The sequence below is a fragment of the Bombina bombina genome, chromosome 3 (genome assembly GCF_027579735.1).
Source record: "Bombina bombina isolate aBomBom1 chromosome 3, aBomBom1.pri, whole genome shotgun sequence".
Lineage (NCBI taxonomy): Eukaryota > Metazoa > Chordata > Amphibia > Anura > Bombinatoridae > Bombina > Bombina bombina.
Genome location: NC_069501.1, coordinates 1,153,083,713 through 1,153,108,417, shown reverse-complemented (window position 1 = coordinate 1,153,108,417; position 24,705 = coordinate 1,153,083,713). Strand labels below are relative to the sequence as shown.

At 40.3% G+C, this 24,705-nt stretch overlaps 1 protein-coding gene across 1 annotated transcript in view; it reads left to right on the top strand.

The window, feature by feature from the left end:
* The window catches only part of ATM (ATM serine/threonine kinase), a 925,848-nt gene that overhangs the window by 27,254 nt on the left and 873,889 nt on the right, over positions 1-24,705 (top strand). The window contains exons 3-5 of the mRNA XM_053708547.1: positions 13,283-13,395; positions 13,768-13,913; positions 16,389-16,553. Coding sequence (XP_053564522.1) covers positions 13,283-13,395; positions 13,768-13,913; positions 16,389-16,553 — 424 coding nt within the window. The remainder of the gene's footprint in view (positions 1-13,282; positions 13,396-13,767; positions 13,914-16,388; positions 16,554-24,705) is intronic.

The following is a 24,705-nucleotide window of genomic DNA, read 5'->3' as shown; positions in this document are numbered from 1 at the left end:
GGAGGAGAAGGAGGACCTCTTGAAGTGTGAGAAGTCATGCTGTCGCTCAGCATTGAGGTATGTGCAGTCCTTTATTTTCTGTGACACTCAGTAACTCAGAAAAGACTGTTCATTTTTACTATGTGACCTTAGGGGTAATAAACTGGCTCTAACTTCACATGTCTGTGTTCAAGGGCTCCCCTCATTACTCTGTGCCTATGTTAGGTCAGACCGTAATGTTTCTGTGTTTTTTTTTTTTTTTATGATTCTAGCTTTTTTTGAACTGTGGGCTGACGCTGGGGATCTGACTTTTGGAGTATTATACTCTGGTGTGTACTGCTCTTGGTTTCTTAGTCCCGACGGGTTTGACATTTATATACCGACCGGGAGACTGTTAACAGGTCTTATTTTATTACCCAACTTGATTTTTTTTATATAACAGATATGGGTTATCCATCTTTATTAGTTGATACAATGTGTGTGTACTGTTTCGACGGCTCCATTTTTGTTTTTCTAATGGACCGCCCGGGAGTTTCGGATTGATACGCCCATGATGAAGGGCAAAGCCTATTGTTTGCGCGCTGGAAGAAGCCGCTCAGTTGTTCCTCGGACCCGACAGGCAGTGTGCTCTCGGCTCCGGTGTTTCCTTAGACCGCGTAGTTGAAAGATAACACCGGCGGTCTTAGGCACTCTGCTGAACGAGTAGGACGTTGTTGTTGTGTTGTGGGGGCAGGTAGGCGCCGCAGCAGAGCTGTGGCAAGGTGCAAGTTGTTTGTTTAGTACAAGAGAATTGGCATAACGTCAGAGAGTTAGCTTGTTATTAATAAGGAATGCACAGTTACTCTCTGTTTAGAATTATTGTTCAGAGTGCTGGGCAGTAAATTTTGACTTATTTTTAAAGGCACAGTTACTCTCTGTTTTGTTTGTTTTTTACGAAGTTTTCTTTAACAGTCATATTAGGCGGTTTGCATATTCTGTGTGTTTTAAGTACATCACATAATTGAAGGTACCACAACCAATATTGTTTTTTTGCTTATTTTTTATTATCATGGAAGATCTTCATGACCGTACATGTTCCATGTGTTTGAATGCCAATGTGGAACCCCCTGTTACTTTTTGTCCCTCATGCACTGAGAGGGCATTACAGTTTAGAGAGCAGATTTTCTTTAATAAAAGTTTTTCAAAAGCGGATGTTTCTCAGGGTTCTGCTGATGAGAATCAGAGTATGCCGCGACTTTCTCCCCAAGCGTTACAGCCCTTAACGCCCTCTCAAGCGGCGCCAAGTTCCTCGGCGGCTTCTGCTGCTATCACACTGCAGGACATAGCTGCAGTTATGTCATCTACTCTTTCTGAGGCGTTATCTGCCTTTCCCGTGCTCCAAGGCAAATGCAGTAGGAAGGATAACCACATGGTCAATGCAACTTCTGATGCTTTGATGGCAATCTCTGATGTTCCCTCCCAGTTCTCTGAATTGGAGGGTATGGAGGTTTTATCGGAGGGTGAACTTTCTGACACAGGAAGTGGCTTACCTCTGACGGATTCGGATGTAATGTCTTTCAGATTTAAGCTTGAACACCTCCGTCTGTTGCTACGGGAGGTTTTGGTGACTCTGGATGACTGTGATTCAATTGTGGTTCCTCCAGAGAAATTGAGTAAGTTGGACAGATATTTGGAGGTCCCTTCTTATTCTGATGTTTTTCCTGTTCATAAGAGAACTTGAGAAATTATTGCTAAGAAATGGGAGAGACCGGGTATTCCATTCTCCCCTTCTCCCTTTTTCAAGAAAATGTACCCTATAGCTGACGCCATTAGGGATTCTTGGCAGACGGTCCCTAAGGTGGAGGGGGCTATTTCAACCTTGGCTAAACAAACTACTATCCCTATCGAGGATAGTTGTGCCTTTATTGACCCTATGGATAAGAAGTTGGAGGGTCTTCTTAAAAAAAAAAATATGTTCATCAGGGATTACTGTTGCAACCGGCAGCCTGTATTGTTACGTTACGACTGCGGCTGCTTATTGGTTTGGTGCTTTAGAAGAGTCTCTTAAAACTGAGACTTCTTTGGAAAAAAAACAAGATAGAATTAAAGCTCTTAAGTTGGCTAATTCTTTTATTACAGATGCTTCTTTTCAGATTACCAAATTGGGGGCTAAAGTTTAGGATTTTCCATTTTAGCACGCAGAGCTTTATGGTTAAAATCTTGGTCTGCGGATGTGTCATCTAAGTCTAAGCTTTTGGCTATTCCTTACAAGGGGAAGACCCTGTTCGGGCCTGACTTGAAGGAGATTATTTCTGAGATCACGGGAGGTAAGGGTCATTCCCTTCCTCAGCATAAGAAATCCAAACTGAGGGGTAGACAGAGTAATTTTCGTGCCTTTCGAAACTTTAAGGGAACCCCCTTCCTTTTCTTCTATGCAGGAAGGTAACTATTTGCAAGCCGAATCTACCTGGAGACCAAATCAGTCTTGGAACAAGGGTAAACAATCCAAAAAACCTGCTGCTGTTCCCAAGTCAGCATGAAGGTTTGGCCCCCAATCCGGGACCGGATCTAGTAGGGGGCAGACTGTCTTTCTTCATCCAGGTTTAGATAAGAGATGTTCAGGATCCCTGGGCATTAGAAATAGTGTCTCAAGGATACAAGCTGGAATTCAGAAATTCTTCCCCCAGAGGAAGATTTCTTCTTTCTCGATTGTCTGTAGACCAGATAAAGAGAGAGGCGTTCTTACGCTGTGTAAGAGACTTCTCCTCCATAGGAGTAATTTGTCTCGTTCCAATTCAGGAACAGGGACAGGGGTTTTATTCAAATCTGTTTGTCGTTCCCAAAAAAAGAGGAAACTTTCAGACTTATCTTGGATCTCAAGAGTCTAAACAAATTTCTCAGAGTTCAATCTTTCAAGATGGAAACTATTCGTACCATTCTTCCATTGATCCAGGAGGGTCAATTTATGACTACCGTGGATTTAAAGGATGCATATCTTCATGTTCCTATCCACAGAGATCATTACAAGTTCCTGAGGTTTGCCTTTCTGGATAAACATTTTCAGTTCGTGGCTCTGCCTTTCGGTCTGGCCACGGCACCCAGAATTTTCACAAAGGTTCTGGGGTCTCTGCTGGCGGTTCTAAGACCGCGGGGCATTGCAGTGGCGCCTTATCTGGACTATATTCTGATCCAGGCGTAGTCTTATTAGCTGGCAAAGTCTCATACCAACATTGTTCTATCCTTCCTGAGGACTCATGGGTGGAAGGTAAATCTGGAAAAGAGTTAGCTAGTTCCACAGACAAGGGTTCCCTTCTTGGGAACTCTAATCGACTCTCTATCCATGAAAATCTTTTTGACGGAGTTCAGAAAATGAAAGATTCGGAACACATGCCGAGCACTTCAGTCCAATCCTCGGCCGTCAGTGGCTCAGTGCATGGAGGTAATTGGACTGATGGTAGCGGCAATGGACATCATTCCGTTTGCTCGGTTTCATCTCAGACCTCTGCAACTGAACATGCTCAGACAGTGGAATGGAGATTATACAAATCTGTCTCCTCAAATAAATCTAGATCAGGAGACAAGAGACTCTCTTCTATGGTGGTTGTTGCTGGATCATCTATCCCAGGGGACATGCTTCCGCAGACCCTCATGGGTGATAGTGACAACGGATGCAAGCCTGTTGGGATGGGGAGCAGTCTGGAACTCCCTGAGGGCCCAGGGTGTATGGACTCACCCATCAATATCCTAGAGTTGAGAGCGATTTTCAATGCGCTTCAGGCTTGGCCTCAGTTGGCTTCGGCCGAATTAATCAGATTCCAGTCGGACAACATTACGACTGTAGCTTACATCAATCATCAGAGAGGAACAAGGAGTTCCTTAGCGATGATAGAAGTTGCCAAGATAATTCAGTGGGCGGAGTCTCACTCTTGTTATCTGTTGGCGATCCACATCCCAGGTGTGGAAAACTGGAAAGCGGATTTTCTGAGCAGACAGACATTTCATCCGGGAGAATGGGAACTTCATCCGGAGGTATTTGCCAACCTGATTGTCAGATGAGGCAGGCCGGAGTTGGATCTTATGGCGTCTCGTCAAAATGCCAAGCTTTCGAGATACGGAACCAGGTCCAGGGATCCCCAGGCCGAGCTGATAGATGCCTTGGCAGTGCTTTGGTCTTTCAGCCTAGCTTATGTGTTCCCTCCATTTGCTCTCCTTCCCCGGGTGATTGCTCGAGTCAAACAGGAGAGGGCTTCGGTGATCCTCATCGCTCCTGCGTGGCCTCGCAGGACTTGGTATGCCGATCTGGTTGACATGTCATCTCAGCCACCGTGGACGCTTCCATTGAGGAAAGACCTTCTCATTCAGGGACCCTTCCATCATCCGAATCTAGTTTCTCTGCAGCTAACTGCTTGGAGATTGAACACTTAAATTTCTCTAAGCGAGGGTTTTCTGATTCGGTCATAGATACTTTGATTCAGGCACGTATGCCTATTACTAGAAAAATTTACCATAAGATATGGCATAAATATCTTTATTGGTGCGAATCCAAGGGCTACTCATGGAGTAGGGTTAGGATTACCAGAATTTTGTCTTTTCTCCAAGATGGATTGGAGAAAGGGTTGTCGGCTAGTTCCTTAAAGGGACAGATTTCTGCTTTGTCTATTTTGTTACACAAGCGTCTGGCAGATGTTCCAGGTGTTCAATCCTTTTGTCAGGCTCTGACTAGAATCAGGTGGTGTTATGTACCAAACCTGGTTTTCTTCCTAAGGTTGTTTCAAATAAAAATATTAATCAGGAAATTGTTGTTCCTTCCTTGTGTCCTAATCCTTCTTCTAAGAAGGAGAGACTGTTACATAATTTGGACGTGGTCCGTGCTTTGAAGTTTTACTTACAGGCGACTAAGGATTTTCGTCAATCGTCTTCCCTGTTTGTTGTGTTTTCTGGGAAGCGTAGGGGTCAGAAAGCTACGGCTACCTCTCTTTCTTTTTGGCTGAAGAGTATCATCCGTTTTGCATATGAGACTGCTGGACAGCAGTCTCCTGAATGAATTACGGCTCATTCCACTAGGGCTGTGGCTTCCAACAGAAGTATCATTTTTGAATGCCCATGAGAACAGATTTGCAAAGCTGCAACTTGGTCGTCTCTTCCCCCCTTTTCCAAATTTTACAAATTTGATACTTTTGCCTCGTCTAAGGCTGTTTTTGGGAGGAAAGTTCTTCAAGCAGTGGTGCCTTTCGTTTAGGTTCCCTGTCTTGTCCCTCCCTTTTCATCCGTGTACTATAGCTTTGGTATTGTATCACACAAGTAAGGATGAAATCCGTGGACTCATCGTATCTTGCAAAAGAAAAGGAAATTTATTTTTACCTAACAAATTTGTTTCTTTTACGATACGATGAATCCACGGCCCACCCTGTTTTTCTAAGACAGGTCTTTAATTTTGTTAAACTTCAGTCACCCCTGCGCCTTGGCTTTTCCTTTCTCTTCCTAACTTCGGTCAAATGAATGGAGTCAGAGGGAAGGGAGGAGCTATATATACAGCTCTGCTGTGGTGCTCTTTGCCTCCTCCTGCTGACCAGGAGGCAATATCCTACAAGTAAGGATGAAATCTGTGGACTCATCATATCGTAAAAGAAACAAATTTATCAGGTAAGAATAAATTTCCTTTTAATAATGTGTTTTACTGTTTATTTACTGTAAATATTTAACATTCCAATGTTCTTTATATAGGGGAAAAGGTTCTTTTGTATTTAAAAAAATAAATATATATATCTCTATCTAGACCATTAAATATTCATATAGATATGCAGGCATACCTTGCTTTATTGCGCTTCGCAGATATTACTCTTTTAAATTGAATTGAAGGTTTGTGGCAACCCAGTGTCGAGCAAGTCTTTTGACACCCTTTTTCGTATATATACACATATAAACACATAAATACACATGAATACACATACATTCACACCACCAGCAAAAAGATTATGACTCACTGAAGGCTCAGATAATGGTTAGCACTTTTTTAACAATACAGTATTAGCAATATAGTTTTTTTTTTTATTTAAGGTATGGTTTTTAGACTTGCTATTGCACTGCTATAATATAGTATAAATATAACTTTTATTTGCAATGGGAAACAAAAAATGAGTGTTACTCACTTTATTGCTATATTCGCTTTATTGCGGTCGTCTGGAACCGAACCTGCAATATTTCCAAGGTTCGCCTTATAGGTATATATTATTCAAAACACACTCTCTCACTCTCTCACTCAATCACTCTCTCTCTCTCTCACTCACTCTCTCTCTCTCACTCTCTCTCTCTCTCTCTCTCTCTCTCTCTCTCTCTCTCATAATATATATATTTTATGTTTCTTTCCAATATTTTAATATTTACATAATGCGCTTTAAGATAACTAATTCTTAATGTGCGCTAACCTAACACCACATTAGTCCTAAAGAGCACAACCGAAGCTAGTTACGCATATTTTACATTCCAATGTTATTCACATATATATTTAAAAATAAAAAATATATTTCTATATATATCTGGTTAACTTAATGTAAAATATATATATATATATATATATATTCATATAGGTGTGTGTGTCTGCTTATAGATGTATAGATGTGTATGTGTGTATATATATATATATATATATATATATATATATGTGTGTGTGTGTGTATATATATATATATATATATATATATATATATATATATATATATATATAATTTCCTAAGATGTGAACGTCTTCGGGGGTTTAGCCCCTTCCTCAGACACTTGTTTCTTTCATGTAATTGGCAAGAGTCCATGAGCTAGTGACATATGGGATATACAATCCTACCAGGAGGGGCAAAGTTTCCCAAACCTCAAAATGCCTATAAATACACCCCTCACCACACCCACAATTCAGTTTTACAAACTTTGCCTCCTATGGAGGTGGTGAAGTAAGTTTGTGCTAAGATTTCTACGTTGATATGCGCTTCTCAGCATTGTTGAAGCCCGATTCCTCTCAGAGTACAGCGAATGTCAGAGGGACGTGAAGGGAGTATCACCTATTGAATATGATGATTTCTCTAACGGGGGTCTTTTTCATGGGTTCTCTGTTATCGGTCGTAGAGATTCATCTCCTACCTCCCTTTTCAGATCGACGATATACTCTCAATTTACCATTACCTCTACTAATAGCTGTTTTAGTACTGGTTTGGCTATCTGCTATATGTGGATGGGTGTCATTTGGTAAGTATGTTTTTTATTTCTTAAGACACCTCAGCTATGGTTTGGCACTTTATGCATTTATATAAAGTTCTAAATATATGTATTGTACTTATATTTGCCATGAATCAGGTTCATGTATTTCCTTCAGCAGACTGTCAGTTTCATATTTGGGGAATTTAAACATTTTAAGAAATGTATTTCTTACCTGGGGTTTAGTCTTTTTTTCAATTGACTTCTTCTTGCTATTGCGGGTATTAGGCCAGCGGGTGCGTCAAATGCAAAATTTTATTGTGTCATTCTTGGCGCAAATTTTTTTTTTTGGTGCGTACGTGACGCCGAGACCTTTTCACACGGCGGCGTCATTAGTGACGCAAGTGTGTCATTTCTGGTTATTTTTGGTGCCAAAAAAGTTTACGTTACGTTGTGCGTCATACTTGGCGCCAAATTTTTTTGCATTATTTCAATACCCCATTGATGTTTGCCTCTTGCTTTTTTCTCTATCAGAGGCCTATGCTTTTGCATTTTTCCCATTCCTGAAACTGTCATATAAGGAAATAGATAATTTTGCTTTATATGTTGTTTTTTCTCTTACATTGAGCAAGATGTCCCAATCTGATCCTGCCTCAGAAGTTTCTGCTGGAACATTGCTGCCTGACATCGGTTCTACCAAAGCTAAGTGCATTTGTTGTAAAAGTGTAGAAATTATTCCACCAAATGTCATTTGTAATAGTTGTCATGATAAACTTTTACATGCAGATAGTGTATCCATCAGTAATAGTACATTGCCAGTTACAGTTCCTTCAACTTCTAATGTACATGATATACCTGTAAATTTTAAAGAATTTATATCTGATTCTATTCTGAAGGCTTTGTCTGCATTTCCACCTTCTAATAAACGTAAAAGGTCTTTTAAAACTTTTCATTTAGCTGATGAAATTTCAAATGACCAGCAACATAATAATTTATCCTCTTCTGATGAGGATCTATCTGATTCAGAAGATCCTTCCTCAGACATTGACACTGACAAATCTACTTATTTATTTAAAATAGAGTATATGCATTCTTTATTAAAAGAAGTGTTAATTACTTTGGATATTGAGGTAACCAGTCCTATTGACGTTCAGTCTAATAAACGTTTAAATGCTGTTTTTAAACCTCCTGTGGTTTCCCCGGGGTTTTTTCCTATTCCTTATTCTATTTCTGATATGATTTCTAGGGAATGGAATAAGCCAGGTACTTCTTTTATTCCTTCTTCAAGGTTTAAAAAATTGTATCCTTTACCAGCAAAATCTATAGAGTTTTGGGAAAAAATCCCCAAAGTTGATGGGGCTATTTCTACTCTTGCTAAACGTACCACTATTCCTATGGAAGATAGTACTTCCTTTAAGGATCCTTTAGATAGGAAACTTGAATCCTATATAAGGAAGGCCTATTTATATTCAGGTCATCTTCTCAGACCTGCTATTTCTTTGGCTGATGTTGCGGCTGCCTCAACTTTTTGGTTGGAGAATTTAGCGCAACATGATTTGGATCCTGACATATCTAGCATTTCTCGCTTACTGCGACATGCTAATAATTTTATTTGTGATGCCATTTTTGATATTATCAAAATTGATGCTAGATCCATGTCTTTAGCTGTATTAGCTAGAAGAGCTTTGTGGCTTAAATCTTGGAACGCTGATATGACATCTAAATCTAGATTACTATCTCTTTCTTTCCAAGGTAATAATTTATTTGGTTCTCAGTTGGATTCTATTATTTCAACTGTCACTGGGGGAAAGGGAGTTTTTCTGCCTCAGGATAAAAAACCTAAGGGTAAATCTAAGGCTTCTAACCGTTTTCGTTCCTTTCGTCAAAATAAGGAACAAAAACTCAATCCTCCTCCCAAGGAATCTGCTTCCAGTTGGAAGCCTTCCTCTAATTGGAATAAATCCAAGCCATTTAGGAAACCAAAGTCTGCCCCTAAGACCGCATGAAGGTGTGGCCCTCATTCCAGCTCAGCTGGTAGGGGGCAGATTAAGGTTTTTCAAGGATATTTGGATAAAATTTGTCCAAAAGCATTGGATTCAGAGCATTGTCTCTCAGGGGTATCGAATAGGATTCAAAGTAAGACCTCCTGTGAGAAGATTTTTTTCTCACGCATCCCTGTAAATCCAGTAAAAGCTCAGGCTTTTCTGAAGTGTGTTTCAGATCTGGAGTCTTCAGGGGTAATCATGCCAGTTCCTCCTCAGGGACAAGGTTTGGGGTTTTATTCAAACCTATTCATTGTACCAAAGAAAGGAAAATTTATTCAGACCAGTTCTGGATCTAAAAATTTTCAATCGTTATGTAAGAGTACCAACTTTCAAGATGGTGACTATAAGGACTATTCTGCCTTTTGTTCAGCAAGGACATTATATGCCCACAATAGACTTGCAGGATGCATACCTTCATATTCCGATTCATCCAGAACACTATCAGTTTCTGAGATTCTCTTTTCTAGACAAGCATTACCAATTTGCTGCTCTTCCATTTGGCCTAGCAACAGCTCCAAGAATCTTTTCAAAGATTCTGGGTGCCCTACTATCTGTAATCAGAGAACAGGGTATTGCGGTGTTTCCTTATTTGGACGATATCTTGGTACTAGCTCAGTCTTTACATACTGCAGAATCTCACACAAATCAACTAGTGTTGTTTCTTCGGAAACATGGTTGGAAGATCAATTTACCAAAAAGTTTCTTGATTCCTCAAGCAAGGGTCACCTTTTTAGGCTTCCAGATAGATTCAGTGTCCATGACTCTGTCTCTAACAGACAAGAGACATTTAAAATTGGTCGCAACATGCCGGCACCTTCAGTCTCAGTCATTCCCTTCAGTGGCTATGTGCATGGAAGTTTTAGGTCTTATGACTGCAGCATCGGACGCGATCCCCTTTGCTCGTTTTCACATGAGACCTCTACAGCTTTGCATGCTGAATCAATGGTGCAGGTATTATACAAAGATATCACAATGAATATCCTTGAATCCCAATGTACGACAATCTCTGACGTGGTGGATAGATCACCATCGTTTGGTTCAAGGGCTTCCTTTGTTCGGCCAACCTGGACTGTGATCTCAACAGATGCGAGTCTTTCAGGTTGGGGAGCTGTTTGGGGAACTCTGACAGCACAAGGGGTTTGGAAATCTCAAGAGGCGAGAGTACCAATAAATATTTTAGAACTCCGTGCAATTCTCAGGGCTCTTCAGTCTTGGCCTCTGCTAAAGAGAGAACTGTGGCTTATGTCAATCATCAGGGTGGGACTCACAGTCCCCAATCTATGAAAGAAGTATCTCGGATACTTGCTTGGGCGGAATCCAGCTCCTGTCTAATCTCTGCGGTGCATATCCCAGGTGTAGACAATTGGGAGGCGGATTATCTCAGCCGCCAGACTTTACATCCAGGGGAGTGGTCTCTCCATCCAGATGTGTTTTCTCAGAATGTTCAGATGTGGGGTCTTCCAGAGATAGATCTCATGGCCTCTCATCTAAACAAGAAACTTCCCAGATACCTGTCCAGGGATGTTCAGGCGGAAGCAGTGGATGCACTGACACTTCCTTGGTGTTACCATCCTGCATACATCTTCCCGCCTCTAGTTCTCCTTCCAAGAGTGATCTCCAAAATCATCATGGAACAGTCTTTAGTGTTGCTGGTGGCTCCAGCATGACCACACAGGTTTTGGTGTGCGGATCTGGTTCGGATGTCCAGTTGCCCGCCTTGGCCACTTCCGTTACGGCCGGACCTACGATCTCAAGGTCCATATTTCCATCAGGATCTCAAATTATTAAATTTGAAGGTATGGAAATTGAACGCTTAGTTCTAAGTCATAGAGGTTTCTCTGACTCGGTGATTAATACTATGTTACAAGCTCGTAAATCTGTCTCTAGAAAGATTTATTATAGAGTTTGGAGAATTCTCCTGGCATTCTTTTAGAATTCCTAGAATTTTACAGTTCCTTCAGGATGGTTTGGATAAGGGTTTGTCTGCAAGTTCCTTGAAAGGTCAAATCTCCGCTCTTTCTGTTTTATTTCACAGAAAGATTGCTATACTTCCTGATATTCACTGTTTTGTACAAGCTTTAGTTCGTATTAAGCCTGTCATTAAATCAATTTCTCCTCCTTGGAGTCTTAATTTGGTTATGAAGGCTTTACAGGCTCCTCCATTTGAGCCTATGCATTCTTTGGACATTAAACTACTTTCTTGGAAAGTGTTGTTCCTTGTGGCCATCTCTTCTGCTAGAAGAGTTTCTGAGCTATCTGCTCTTTCTTGTGTCTCCTTTTCTGATTTTTCATCAGGATAAGGCAGTTTTGCGGACTTCTTTTAAATTTTTACCTAAGGTTGTGAATTCTAACAACATTAGTAGAGAAATTGTTGTCCCTTCCTTATGTCCTAATCCTAAGAATTCTTTGGAAAGATCCTTACATTCTTTGGATGTGGTAAGAGCTTTGAAATATTATGTGGAAGCTACTAAAGATTTCAGGAAGACTTCCAGTCTATTTGTTTTATTTTCTGGTCCTAGGAAAGGTCAGAAGACTTCTGCTATTTCCTTGGCTTCTTGGTTGAAACTTTTGATTCATCAAGCTTAATTGGAGTCGGGTCAGGCCCGTCTCAGAGAATTGCAGCTCATTCTACTAGATCGGTCTCCACTTCGTGGGCTTTTAAGAATGAAGTTTCAGTTGATCAGATTTGCAAAGCGGCAACTTGGTCCTCTTTGCATACATTTACTAAATTCTACCGTTTTGATGTATTTGCTTCTTCAGAAGCAGTTTTTGGTAGAAAAGTTCTTCAGGCAGCTGTTTCAGTATGATTCTTCTTTTTGATTTAAGTTTTTTTTCTTTCAAAAATGGAAATAAACTTATTTTTTTGGGTTGTGTATTAATTTTTTCAGCGAAATATGGCTGTTTTTATTTTTATTCCCTCCGTCTCTAGTGACTCTTGAGTGGAAGATCCACATCTTGGGTATTGATATCCCATATGTCACTAGCTCATGGACTCTTGCCAATTACATGAAAGAAAACATAATTTATGTAAGAACTTACCTGATAAATTCATTTCTTTCATATTGGCAAGAGTCCATGAGGCCCACCCTTTTTATGGTGGTTATGATTTTTTGTATAAAGCACAATTATTTCCAAATTTCCTTTGTTGATGCTTTCTACTCCTTTCTTTATCACCCCACTGCTTGGCTATTCGTTAAACTGAATTGTGGGTGTGGTGAGGGGTGTATTTATAGGCATTTTTAGCTCATGGACTCTTGCCAATATGAAAGAAATGAATTTATCAGGTAAGTTCTTACATAAATTATGTTTTTTTGTATGTCTGAGGAAGGGGCTAAACCCTCAAACGTTCACATCTAAGGAAATAAATCATTGAAAAGTCCTGGTGAGTGCACTCTTCTTTTGCTTATACAAAACTTTCTCTGTTGCACCTCAGGCATTTGTGATTTGGTATCTGGAGTGCTTGTCTGTTCTACATATATTTAGTAAATATATATATATATATATATATATATATATATACAGACACATGCGCACACACACATACATATATATATATATATATATATATATATATATATATATATATATATATATATATATATATATATATATATATATATATATATATATATATATATATATATATATATATATATATATATATATATATATATATATATAGAGAGAGAGAGAGAGATATCCAAGGTGTGTGGGCGCCAATAGCGCAAAAAAGTGCTCCTTAAAGTTTGTAAAAAAACTTAATGTTTATTGATAACAGGGTAAAAACATGACAGCAAAGCAGCTGTAAATAGCACTAAAAACAGAAAAACACAGAGCGAGCGTTCAGACCTCACGCAAATGATGATAATAATATGTATATAAAAAATTAATTTAAAATAAAAATACAATTTTCTTGTATGTGAAGAACATTGGAATGTGAAATATCAATAACTCCTGTCGGGTTAACGAGCGAGGAATAAGTTTATGGTTTACTTGTCCCTTAAAATATTCAGAGTTTCATGTAATTCCTTTATCTGCTGACCTTTACCATTGTAATTATGAAATCTAAAATTCACATTTTATTTTCTAATGTTTAGAAAGAAATAGATAAGTTTAAGCGTCTGCTTCGTGATCCAGAAACAGTTCAGCAATTGGACCGTAACTCTGACTCCCGGCATGGCAAACAGCTCAACTGGGACACTGTATTCAGGTGAGTTTACCTCGTTATTTGTTTCTTTTTCTGTCGTCTGAAGATAGCTAATTGGTTGTTTAAGCAGTCTTCACCTACAGCTGTGCATGTATCATAAGACAAAAGCCCCATAACAGTATGTGATTCTAATGATGCATGTCTAGTGGTTTTGTTAATAAGGCATTCAGCATCCCTGTATTGTGTTACATCCTTTATTCTATGTTTTATGTATAACAAAACTGTTCAATGCTGCAGAATATGTTGAGGTTTTAGAAATATTAATACTATTACATTTATATTTTGCTGATATATATATATATATATATACTATGTTAATTGTGTTTGTTTTTAATAATACTATTTTACTTTTTTTTTTTTTTTTTTTATAAAAAGGTTTTTGCAAAAATATATCCACAAAGAAACAGAGAGCCTTAAATCTGCAAAGGCAAATGTCTCTCAATCCACACAAACTGCCCGGCAGAAGAAAATGCAAGATATTAGCAGTCTGGTCAAATATTTCATCCGATGTGCCAATAAAAGTAAGTGGAATAGAGTTCTTATTATATAATTTTGAATTATTCCTATGCATATATTGTGTGCCTTGCTTAAATAAAGTAAAAAATAAACTTTCATAGTTTAGACAGAGCATATAATTCTATTATCAAATTTACTTAGTTCTCGTGGAATCCTTTGTTGAAAAGCATAACTAGCACTACTGGGAACTAGCTGTTGATTGGCTACACACATATGTTTGTCATTGGCTCACCACATCGGCTTGCTCTCAGTAATACATTGCTGTTCTGGAGTGGACTTTAACTATGTGTTTAACCCATTTGTAGGGGTTAAACAGATGTTTGCATACAATAGTGCAATAATAAATGCTCTAATACAGAATTTTCTATGTTATCATTTATCATTATAATATTTATAAATCGCCAACATATTCCGCAGCCCTGTCCATGGGTACAATTGATATAAGTAATACAGTGATATAATACAGTGATATGATACAATGGTATAATACAATGGTATGATACAGTGATATAATACAATGGTATGATACAGTGATATAATACAATGGTATGATACAGTGATATAATACAATGATATAATACAGTGATATAATACAATGGTATCGGACAGTGGTATCAGACAAGATTTGACAAACAAATACAGGAGGAATTGAGGGACTTATTCCTGTGGGAATTTATAATCTAGAAGGGTAGGAGGGTGAGAAACAGGAGGTGGGGACTGCAAGGTTGAGAATGATGTTTGTGGAATTAATTTGTTACTGAGTTGATTGGTAGCGTTCCCTAAATAAAAAATGTCTTTAGAGAGCGTTTGAAAATAAAGAGGCAGATTAGGGGAAAGTCTGACATTGCGAGGTAGTGCCTTCGAGTGGGTAGGTTCAGCACGAGAGAAGTCCTCCAGTCTTCATGGGAAGAGGGGATGATCGCAGATGCAAAGAGCAGGTCATTGATGGATTTTAGGGGGTGGGCCGGAGTATATTTGATTAGTGAGGACAGGTAGTGCACTTTTACATCCCTTTAATTAATTATACTTGATTATCTGAAGCATCTGTCTTAAATTAGATTATATTTATTATTTATGGGTCATTTTACTGCACAGATAATTGTATTGCTATGTGTTTAAATGGACCGTATACTGTAAAATTGTTTTTTCCTTAATGTATTTTAAATTACTTGTTAAACCAGCTGCAGAGTATAAAATTTATGAGAAATTGCAATTTCAGATTTATTTGTGTATATGAATTAGCTGGTTTTGTGCTTTTAAACCACAGCCTATTAAAATGGGTTGAGCTTGCAGCTAATATCATATCTCGTTATGTTATAACTTTTATGTGCACACACTTGCTTCCTTATCTTATATTTGTCTGTGAACTAAAGCTTAATACTTGGAAAATCTGCTGGCTGTTTTTACTAAGGCTTGTCAATAACCTAGACTTCAGTATAGAAACTTTAATTGTAGTATATTATAAATTAGCGCCTCAGGAATCTTCCTCAGTCTAAAGCCTTTTGAGTTTAGCTATTTTCATGCCCTACCACGCCATAACGCTTCCAAACCAAACATCCATATCTCAAGAATTACTTCACTCGCCGGTGCCAGATTGAGCACTCCACCAACGCTCCATAATAGAAACAGCACACAGTCAAAATCCACACTCGGCTCCCAGCAAAATATATGGTGGCAGCATCATTATAAAAGCATTGTCCTTTATGAAAAAAATTCAAAAGAGTACATACAAAACATATTGGGCCAAACAGCGGGATGGCAGGATAACTCATGTGATGCGTTTCCATATAAGCCATACTCTTAGCAGGCTTACACAAAAAGCCCGTCTGCTGAGTTGTCCTACCATCTCGCATAGTTTAGCCCAATATGTTTTGTGTGTACGCTTTTGTAATTTTCTTATATAGGACCATGCTTTTATAATGATGATGCCACCATGTATTTTAACTGTGTACTGTAGAAACTTTCATTGTAGGTTTGGGATTCAACAGGCTAAATCAGCTATTTCAAATGCCGGAATAAGGGTAAAGGAGCTATTTGTAAACAATGTAATACACTCCAGCAGGTCAAATGAATAATTGGGAACAATTTAAAGGGGAAACATTTTTTTGTTGGTAAACTGTCCCTTTAACTTTTGCAAAAGTATTAAAACACTGGTTAGGTAGCATTCATCCCCCTGAGCGAAACTTGCCTGTGAGACAATAAGCTGCACATAGCCAGCAATCACCGGTGGTTTCCTTCTTGGGAGCCAAGATACATATGTGTTTAACACCTTTATGAAGTTAAACACATAGCCAGGATCAGTAATGCAAAAAATACATGCTATAACAGATTAGAGCACATAATTTTGCCCTTTAAGAACGGAGAATGGTGGTTGCCTGTTTAACTATGCTGCTTTTAGAAGAATTATCACCCTTGATTAGACATAATTTCTTTTCATCTTTCACATTTAAAATCTTTTGTCTCCATTTTGCTTTGTGTAGGAGCACCACGGTTAAAATGCGTTGAACTTTTAGCACACGTGATGGACACAGTGAAAGATCCTTCAACATGTGCTGTATATGGTGCAGATTACAGCAGTTTGCTCCTGAAGGATATCCTTTCGGTTAGAAAATACTGGTGTGAGATAACTGCGCACCAGTGGGCAGGTATGTATTGTTTATCTCTGTGTCTCTCTATTCAGTTTCTAAGTAGTCTCCATCAGGTCAGTATTCTCTATTGGGACTGACTTGCTTATCTTTAGTTGTTGAAACATGTAATGCTAACACTTTCTTAGTTTTTTTCCTATGACAACAAATGGCATTATACTCTTAATGTTAAAGGGACATTCCAGTCAAAAATTATTTACACATAGATGAATGACATCATTGTATAGAAATATATTTGCAATATACATGTATTAGCCTATTGAAAGTTATCATTGTTTTAGTGTTAACATTTTTCTTTGCATGTGAAACATAGCTAGATACTCTCAGCAAACCCGATTTCTCTTGCAAGGTGTATCCAGTCCACGGCTTCATCCATTACTTGTGGGATATTCTCCTTCCCCACAGGAAGTGGCAAAGAGAGCACACAGCTGAGCTGTCCATATAGCTCCCCCTCTAGCTCCACCCCCAGTCATTCTCTTTGCCGGCTCTAAGCACTAGGGTCTCTCTACGGGAGGGTAAAGTGAATATGGTGTTAGAATTGTAGTTTTTATTATCTTCAATCAAAAGTTTGTTATTTTAAATGGTACCGGTTTGTACTATTTACTCTCTAGCAGAAAAGTGATGAAGATTTCTGCTGAGAGGAAAATGATTTTAGCATGTTGTAACTAAAATCCACTGCTGTTCCCACACAGGACTGAGGAGTACCAGAAAACTTCAGTTGGGGGGAACAGTTTGCAGGGTACACTGCAATAAGGTATGTTCAGTTATTTATTTCTAGACAAGACTGAGATAATGCTAGAAGTGACTGACAATATTCCCATGAGGGATGGGTAAGCTATGTTCACAGACTTAGTATGGAATTGAATGCTTACATATCAGGCTAATTATGCTGGTTGACACTAATGCAGGGCAATCGATTTTTTATTTAGTTAAATCATTTGTAAGACACTTGGAAGTCCCTTTGGGTTCTTTTCAGGGGTTATTTCTTCTGTTATGTGTGATCAGTCCACGGGTCATCATTACTTCTGGGATATAACTCCTCCCCAACAGGAAATGCAAGAGGATTCACCCAGCAGAGCTGCATATAGCTCCTCCCCTCTACGTCAGTCCCAGTCATTCTCTTGCACCCAACGACTAGATAGGATGTGTGAGAGGACTATGGTGATTATACTTAGTTTTTATGACTTCAATCAAAAGTTTGTTATTTTACAATAGCACCGGAGCGTGTTATTACTTCTCTGGCAGAGTTTGAGGAAGAATCTGCCAGAGTTTTTTACTATGATTTTAACCGGAGTAGTTAAGATCATGTTGCTGTTCTCGGCCATCTGAGGGAGGTAAAGGCTTCAGATCAGGGGACAGCGGGCAGATGAATCTGCATTGAGGTATGTAGCAGTTTTTATTTCTGAATGGAATTGATGAGAAAATCCTGCCATACCGTTAAAATGACATGTATGTATACACTTCAGTATTCTGGGGATGGTATTTCACCGGAACTACTCTGCTAAAGGTCACTAATACTTTTAATAACTATTTATCATGCTAAACGTTTTTGCTGGAATGTAGAATCGTTTACATTGCTGAGGTACTGTGTGAATAGATATTTGGGCATTATTTTCCACTTGGCAGTTTTTTGCTTGTAATTGTGACAGTTTCGTTTCTCTTCACTGCTGTGTGAGAGAGGGAGGGGCCGTTTTTGGCGCTCTTTACTACGCATCAAAAAATTCCAGTCAGTCACTTTTATTTTTCTGCATGATCCGGTTCATCTCTGACAGATCTCAGGGGTCTTCAAACTTCTTTGAAGGGAGGTAACTTCTCTCAGCAGAGCTGTGAGAATTCTTATAGTGACTGTGCATAAAAACGTTGCTTTGTACTTTTTATGTCAAATTTAATTATTGTTATTTTACTAATGGGAACAAACCTTTGCTAAGAGTTGTGTTGTTTTAAAGTTTGATGCTATAACTGTTTTTCAGTTCATTATTTCAACTGTTATTTAATCGTTTAGTACCTCTTTGAGGCACAGTATTTTTTTGCTAAAAAAGATTATAACCAAGTTGTAAGTTTTTTGCTAGTGTGTTAAACATGTCTGACTCAGAGGAAGATATCTGTGTCATTTGTTCCAATGCCAAGGTGGAGCCCAATAGAAATTTATGTACTAACTGTATTGATGCTACTTTAAATAAAAGTCAATCTGTACAATGTGAACAAATTTCACCAAACAGCGAGGGGAGAGTTATGCCGACTAACTCGCCTCACGCGGCAGTACCTGCATCTCCCGCCCGGGAGGTGCGTGATATTATGGCACCTAGTACATCTGGGCGGCCATTACAGATAACATTACAAGATATGGCTACTGTTATGACTGAAGTTTTGTCTAAATTACCAGAACTAAGAGGCAAGCGTGATCACTCTGGGGTGAGAACAGAGTGCGCTGACAATGCAAGGGCCATGTCTGATACTGCGTCACAGCTCGCAGAGCATGAGGACGGAGAGCTTCATTCTGTGGGTGACGGTTCTGATCCAAACAAATTGGACTCAGATATTTCAAATTTTAAATTTAAATTGGAGAACCTCCGTGTATTACTAGGGGAGGTCTTAGCAGCTCTTAACGATTGTAACACCGTTGCAATACCAGAGAAACTGTGTAGGTTGGATAAATACTTTGCGGTACCGGCGAGTACTGACGTTTTTCCTATACCTAAGAGACTAACTGAAATTGTTACTAAGGAGTGGGATAGACCCGGTGTGCCGTTCTCACCCCCTCCAATATTTAGAAAGATGTTCCCAATAGACGCCACCACTAGGGACTTATGGCAGACGGTCCCCAAGGTGGAGGGAGCAGTTTCTACTTTAGCTAAGCGTACCACTATCCCGGTGGAGGATAGCTGTGCTTTTTCAGATCCAATGGATAAAAAGTTAGAGGGTTACCTTAAGAAAATGTTTGTTCAACAAGGTTTTATATTACAACCCCTTGCATGTATCGCGCCGATTACGGCTGCGGCAGCATTTTGGATTGAGTCGCTGGAAGAGAACCTTAGTTCATCTACGCTAGACGACATTACGGACAGGCTTAGAGTCCTTAAACTAGCTAATTCTTTCATTTCGGAGGCCGTAGTACATTTAACTAAACTCACGGCTAAGAACTCAGGATTCGCCATACAGGCACGTAGGGCGCTGTGGCTAAAATCCTGGTCAGCTGATGTGACTTCTAAGTCCAAATTACTTAATATACCTTTCAAGGGGCAGTCTTTATTTGGGCCCGGTTTGAAAGAAATTATCGCTGACATTACAGGTGGTAAGGGCCACGCCCTACCTCAAGACAAAGCCAAAGCTAAGGCTAGACAGTCTAATTTTCGTCCCTTTCGGAATTTCAAAACAGGAGCAGCATCAACCTCCACTGCACCAAAACAGGAAGGAGCTGTTGCTCGTTACAGGCAAGGCTGGAAGCCTAACCAGTCCTGGAACAAGAGCAAGCAGGCCAGGAAACCTGCTGCTGCCCCAAAGACAGCATGAACCGAGAGCCCCCGATCCGGGACCGGATCTAGTGGGGGGCAGACTCTCTCTCTTTGCCCAGGCCTGGGCAAGAGATGTTCAGGATCCCTGGGCTCTAGAGATCATATCTCAGGGATACCTTCTAGACTTCAAATTATCTCCCCCAAGAGGGAGATTTCATCTGTCAAGGTTGTCAACAAACCAGATAAAGAAAGAAGCGTTTCTACGCTGCGTACAAGATCTGTTATTAATGGGAGTGATCCATCCGGTTCCACGGTCGGAACAAGGACAAGGGTTCTACTCAAACCTGTTTGTGGTTCCCAAAAAAGAGGGAACTTTCAGGCCAATCTTAGATTTAAAGATTCTAAACAAATTCCTAAGAGTTCCATCGTTCAAAATGGAAACTATTCGGACAATCTTACCCATGATCCAAGAGGGTCAGTACATGACCACAGTGGATTTAAAGGATGCTTACCTTCACATACCGATCCACAAAGATCATCACCGGTACCTAAGGTTTGCCTTCTTAGACAGGCACTACCAGTTTGTAGCTCTTCCATTCGGACTGGCTACGGCTCCAAGAATCTTCACAAAGGTTCTGGGTGCCCTTCTAGCGGTACTAAGACCGCGAGGGATTTCGGTAGCTCCGTACCTAGACGACATTCTAATACAAGCTTCAAGCTTTCAAACTGCCAAGTCTCATACAGAGTTAGTTCTGGCATTTCTAAGGTCGCATGGATGGAAGGTGAACGAAAAGAAGAGTTCTCTTTTTCCTCTCACAAGAGTTCCATTCTTGGGGACTCTTATAGATTCTGTAGAAATGAAGATTTACCTGACAGAAGACAGGTTAACAAAGCTTCAAAATGCATGCCGCGTCCTTCATTCCATTCAACACCCGTCAGTAGCTCAATGCATGGAGGTGATCGGCTTAATGGTAGCGGCAATGGACATAGTACCTTTTGCACGTCTACACCTCAGACCGCTGCAATTATGCATGCTAAGTCAGTGGAATGGGGATTACTCAGATTTGTCCCCTACTCTGAATCTGAATCAAGAGACCAGAAATTCTCTTCTATGGTGGCTTCATCGGCCACACCTGTCCAGGGGGATGCCATTCAGCAGGCCAGACTGGACAATTGTAACAACAGACGCCAGCCTACTAGGTTGGGGCGCTGTCTGGAATTCTCTGAAGGCTCAGGGACTATGGAATCAGGAGGAGAGTCTCCTTCCAATAAACATTCTGGAATTGAGAGCAGTTCTCAATGCCCTTCTGGCTTGGCCCCAGTTAACAACTCGGGGGTTCATCAGGTTTCAGTCGGACAACATCACGACTGTAGCTTACATCAACCATCAGGGAGGGACAAGAAGCTCCCTAGCAATGATGGAAGTATCAAAGATAATTCGCTGGGCAGAGTCTCACTCTTGCCACCTGTCAGCAATCCACATCCCGGGAGTGGAGAACTGGGAGGCGGATTTCTTGAGTCGCCAGACTTTTCATCCGGGGGAGTGGGAACTTCATCCGGAGATCTTTGCCCAAATACTTCGACGTTGGGGCAAACCAGAGATAGATCTCATGGCGTCTCGCCAGAACGCCAAACTTCATCGCTACGGGTCCAGATCCAGGGATCCGGGAGCAGTTCTGATAGATGCTTTGACAGCACCTTGGAACTTCAGGATGGCTTATGTGTTTCCACCCTTCCCGCTGCTTCCTCGATTGATTGCCAAAATCAAACAGGAGAGAGCATCAGTAATTCTAATAGCACCTGCATGGCCACGCAGGACTTGGTATGCAGATCTGGTGGACATGTCATCCTGTCCGCCTTGGTCTCTACCTCTAAGACAGGACCTTCTGATACAGGGTCCATTCAAACACCAAAATCTAACTTCTCTGAAGCTGACTGCTTGGAAATTGAACGCTTGATTTTATCAAAACGTGGTTTTTCTGAGTCGGTTATTGATACCCTGATTCAGGCTAGGAAGCCTGTTACCAGAAGGATTTACCATAAAATATGGCGGAAATACCTATACTGGTGCGAATCCAAAGGTTACTCCTGGAGTAAGGTTAGGATCGCTAGGATATTGTCCTTTCTACAAGAAGGTTTAGAAAAGGGTTTATCAGCTAGTTCATTAAAGGGACAGATTTCAGCTCTGTCCATCTTGTTACACAGACGTCTGTCAGAAAATCCAGACGTCCAGTCCTTTTGTCAGGCTTTAGCTAGGATCAAGCCTGTATTTAAAGCTGTTGCTCCACCATGGAGTTTAAACTTAGTTCTTAACGTTTTACAGGGTGTTCCGTTTGAACCCCTTCATTCCATTGATATAAGAATGTTATCTTGGAAAGTTCTGTTTTTAATGGCTATTTCCTCGGCTCGAAGAGTCTCTGAGTTATCAGCCTTACATTGTGATTCCCCTTATCTGATTTTTCACTCAGACAAGGTAGTTCTACGTACTAAACCTGGGTTCTTACCTAAGGTAGTCACTAACAGGAACATCAATCAAGAGATTGTTGTACCATCCTTGTGTCCAAATCCTTCTTCAAAGAAGGAACGTCTTCTACACAATCTGGATGTAGTTCGTGCCCTCAAGTTCTACTTGCAGGCAACTAAAGATTTTCGCCAAACTTCTTCCTTGTTTGTCGTTTACTCTGGACAGAGGAGAGGTCAAAAAGCTTCTGCTACCTCTCTCTCTTTTTGGCTTCGTAGCATAATACGTTTAGCCTATGAGACTGCTGGGCAGCAGCCTCCTGAAAGAATTACAGCTCACTCCACTAGAGCTGTGGCTTCCACTTGGGCCTTTAAGAATGAGGCCTCTGTTGAACAGATTTGCAAGGCTGCAACTTGGTCTTCGCTTCATACTTTTTCCAAATTTTACAAATTTGACACTTTTGCTTCTTCGGAGGCTATTTTTGGGAGAAAGGTTCTTCAGGCAGTGGTTCCTTCTATATAATGAGCCTGCCTATCCCTCCCGTCATCCGTGTACTTTTGCTTTGGTATTGGTATCCCAGAAGTAATGATGACCCGTGGACTGATCACACATAACAGAAGAAAACATAATTTATGCTTACCTGATAAATTCCTTTCTTCTGTTGTGTGATCAGTCCACGGCCCGCCCTGTTTTAAGGCAGGTAGATATCTTTTAAATTATACTCCAGTCACCACTTCACCCTTGGTTACTCCTTTCTCGTTGATTCTTGGTCGAATGACTGGGACTGACGTAGAGGGGAGGAGCTATATGCAGCTCTGCTGGGTGAATCCTCTTGCATTTCCTGTTGGGGAGGAGTTATATCCCAGAAGTAATGATGACCCGTGGACTGATCACACAACAGAAGAAAGGAATTTATCAGGTAAGCATAAATTATGTTTTCCCATATGGCTAACTTTTATTCACTTAGGAGTGAATTCTTAGGCCTTACAGCTCCGGAGTGGAGTGGGAGGGGCCTAATTTCGCGCCTCAGATGCGCACTTGGAATTGCAGAGAAATTCATGCTGCTTCTCATGGAGGGTCCTGCTGCTGTTTGAGGACCTCAAGGAAGCTTTTTTCCCCACAAATCTGGTCCCTAAGGGCAGGTAGGACCACAGCAGTGCTGTGGCAAGGTGCTGTAGTGATTTTAACCGGGTGTGGGCTTTAGGCTGCTCCGGTTTGGGCATTAAGGGGTTAATCGTTCTGATACTTGTGGTGCAACCTTTCTAAGACTGTAGGTACATACTGTAAACATTTCAAAAGAATTGCTGCATTTTTCACTGTTTTGTAAAATTGTGTGTCCTTTTTATCTCTTAACGGCACTGTAACGTTTTTTTCAAATTGTGTTTTTTATTTGATTAAAGTGATTCCAAGCCTGTTGGTGTATACTACTAGTCTGTTTAACATGTCTGTCACCAAGGAAAATCCTTGTTCAATATGTTTAGAAGCCATGGTGGAACCCCCTCTCAGAATGTGTCCCACTTGCACTAATATGTCTATACACTTTAAGGATCATATTATTGATCTTAAAGATGTGGCCCTAAATGATTTTCAGACTGAAGGTAACGAGAATAGTCCGTCCACCTCTCCCCATGTGTCACAACCAGTTACACCCGCTCAAGCGCTGCCTAGTACCTCTAGTGCGTCTGCTCCTTTTACATTACAACAACTAGCGGCAGTCATGGATAATTTCCTTGCAGCTTTCTTATCTAAACTGCCTGTGTTACCTACAAAGCGTTATAGCTCTGTTTTAAGAACAGATTATGAGCATTCTGAAGCTTTGGTAACTTTATCTGATGTACCCTCATGACGCTCTGAAGTGGGGGTGAGGGATTTGATGTCTGAGGGAGAAATTTCCGATTCAGTAAAGGTTTCTCATCAGTCAGATTCAGATACATTGGTTTTTAAATTTAAATTAGAACACCTCCGCGTGTTACTCAGGGAGGTATTAGCTACTCTGGATGATTGCGAGCCTTTGGTGGTCCCAGAGAAATTGTGTAAAATGGACAAGTACCTAGAGGTCCCTGTATACACTGATGCGTTTCCGGTCCCTAAGAGGGTTGCGGATATCGTTACTAGGGAGTGGGATAGACCAGGTGTCCCTTTTGTTCCCCCCCCTATTTTTAAGAAAATGTTCCCCATATCTGACCCCATGCGGGACTCGTGGCAGACGGTCCCTAAGGTAGAGGGGGCTGTTTCTTCA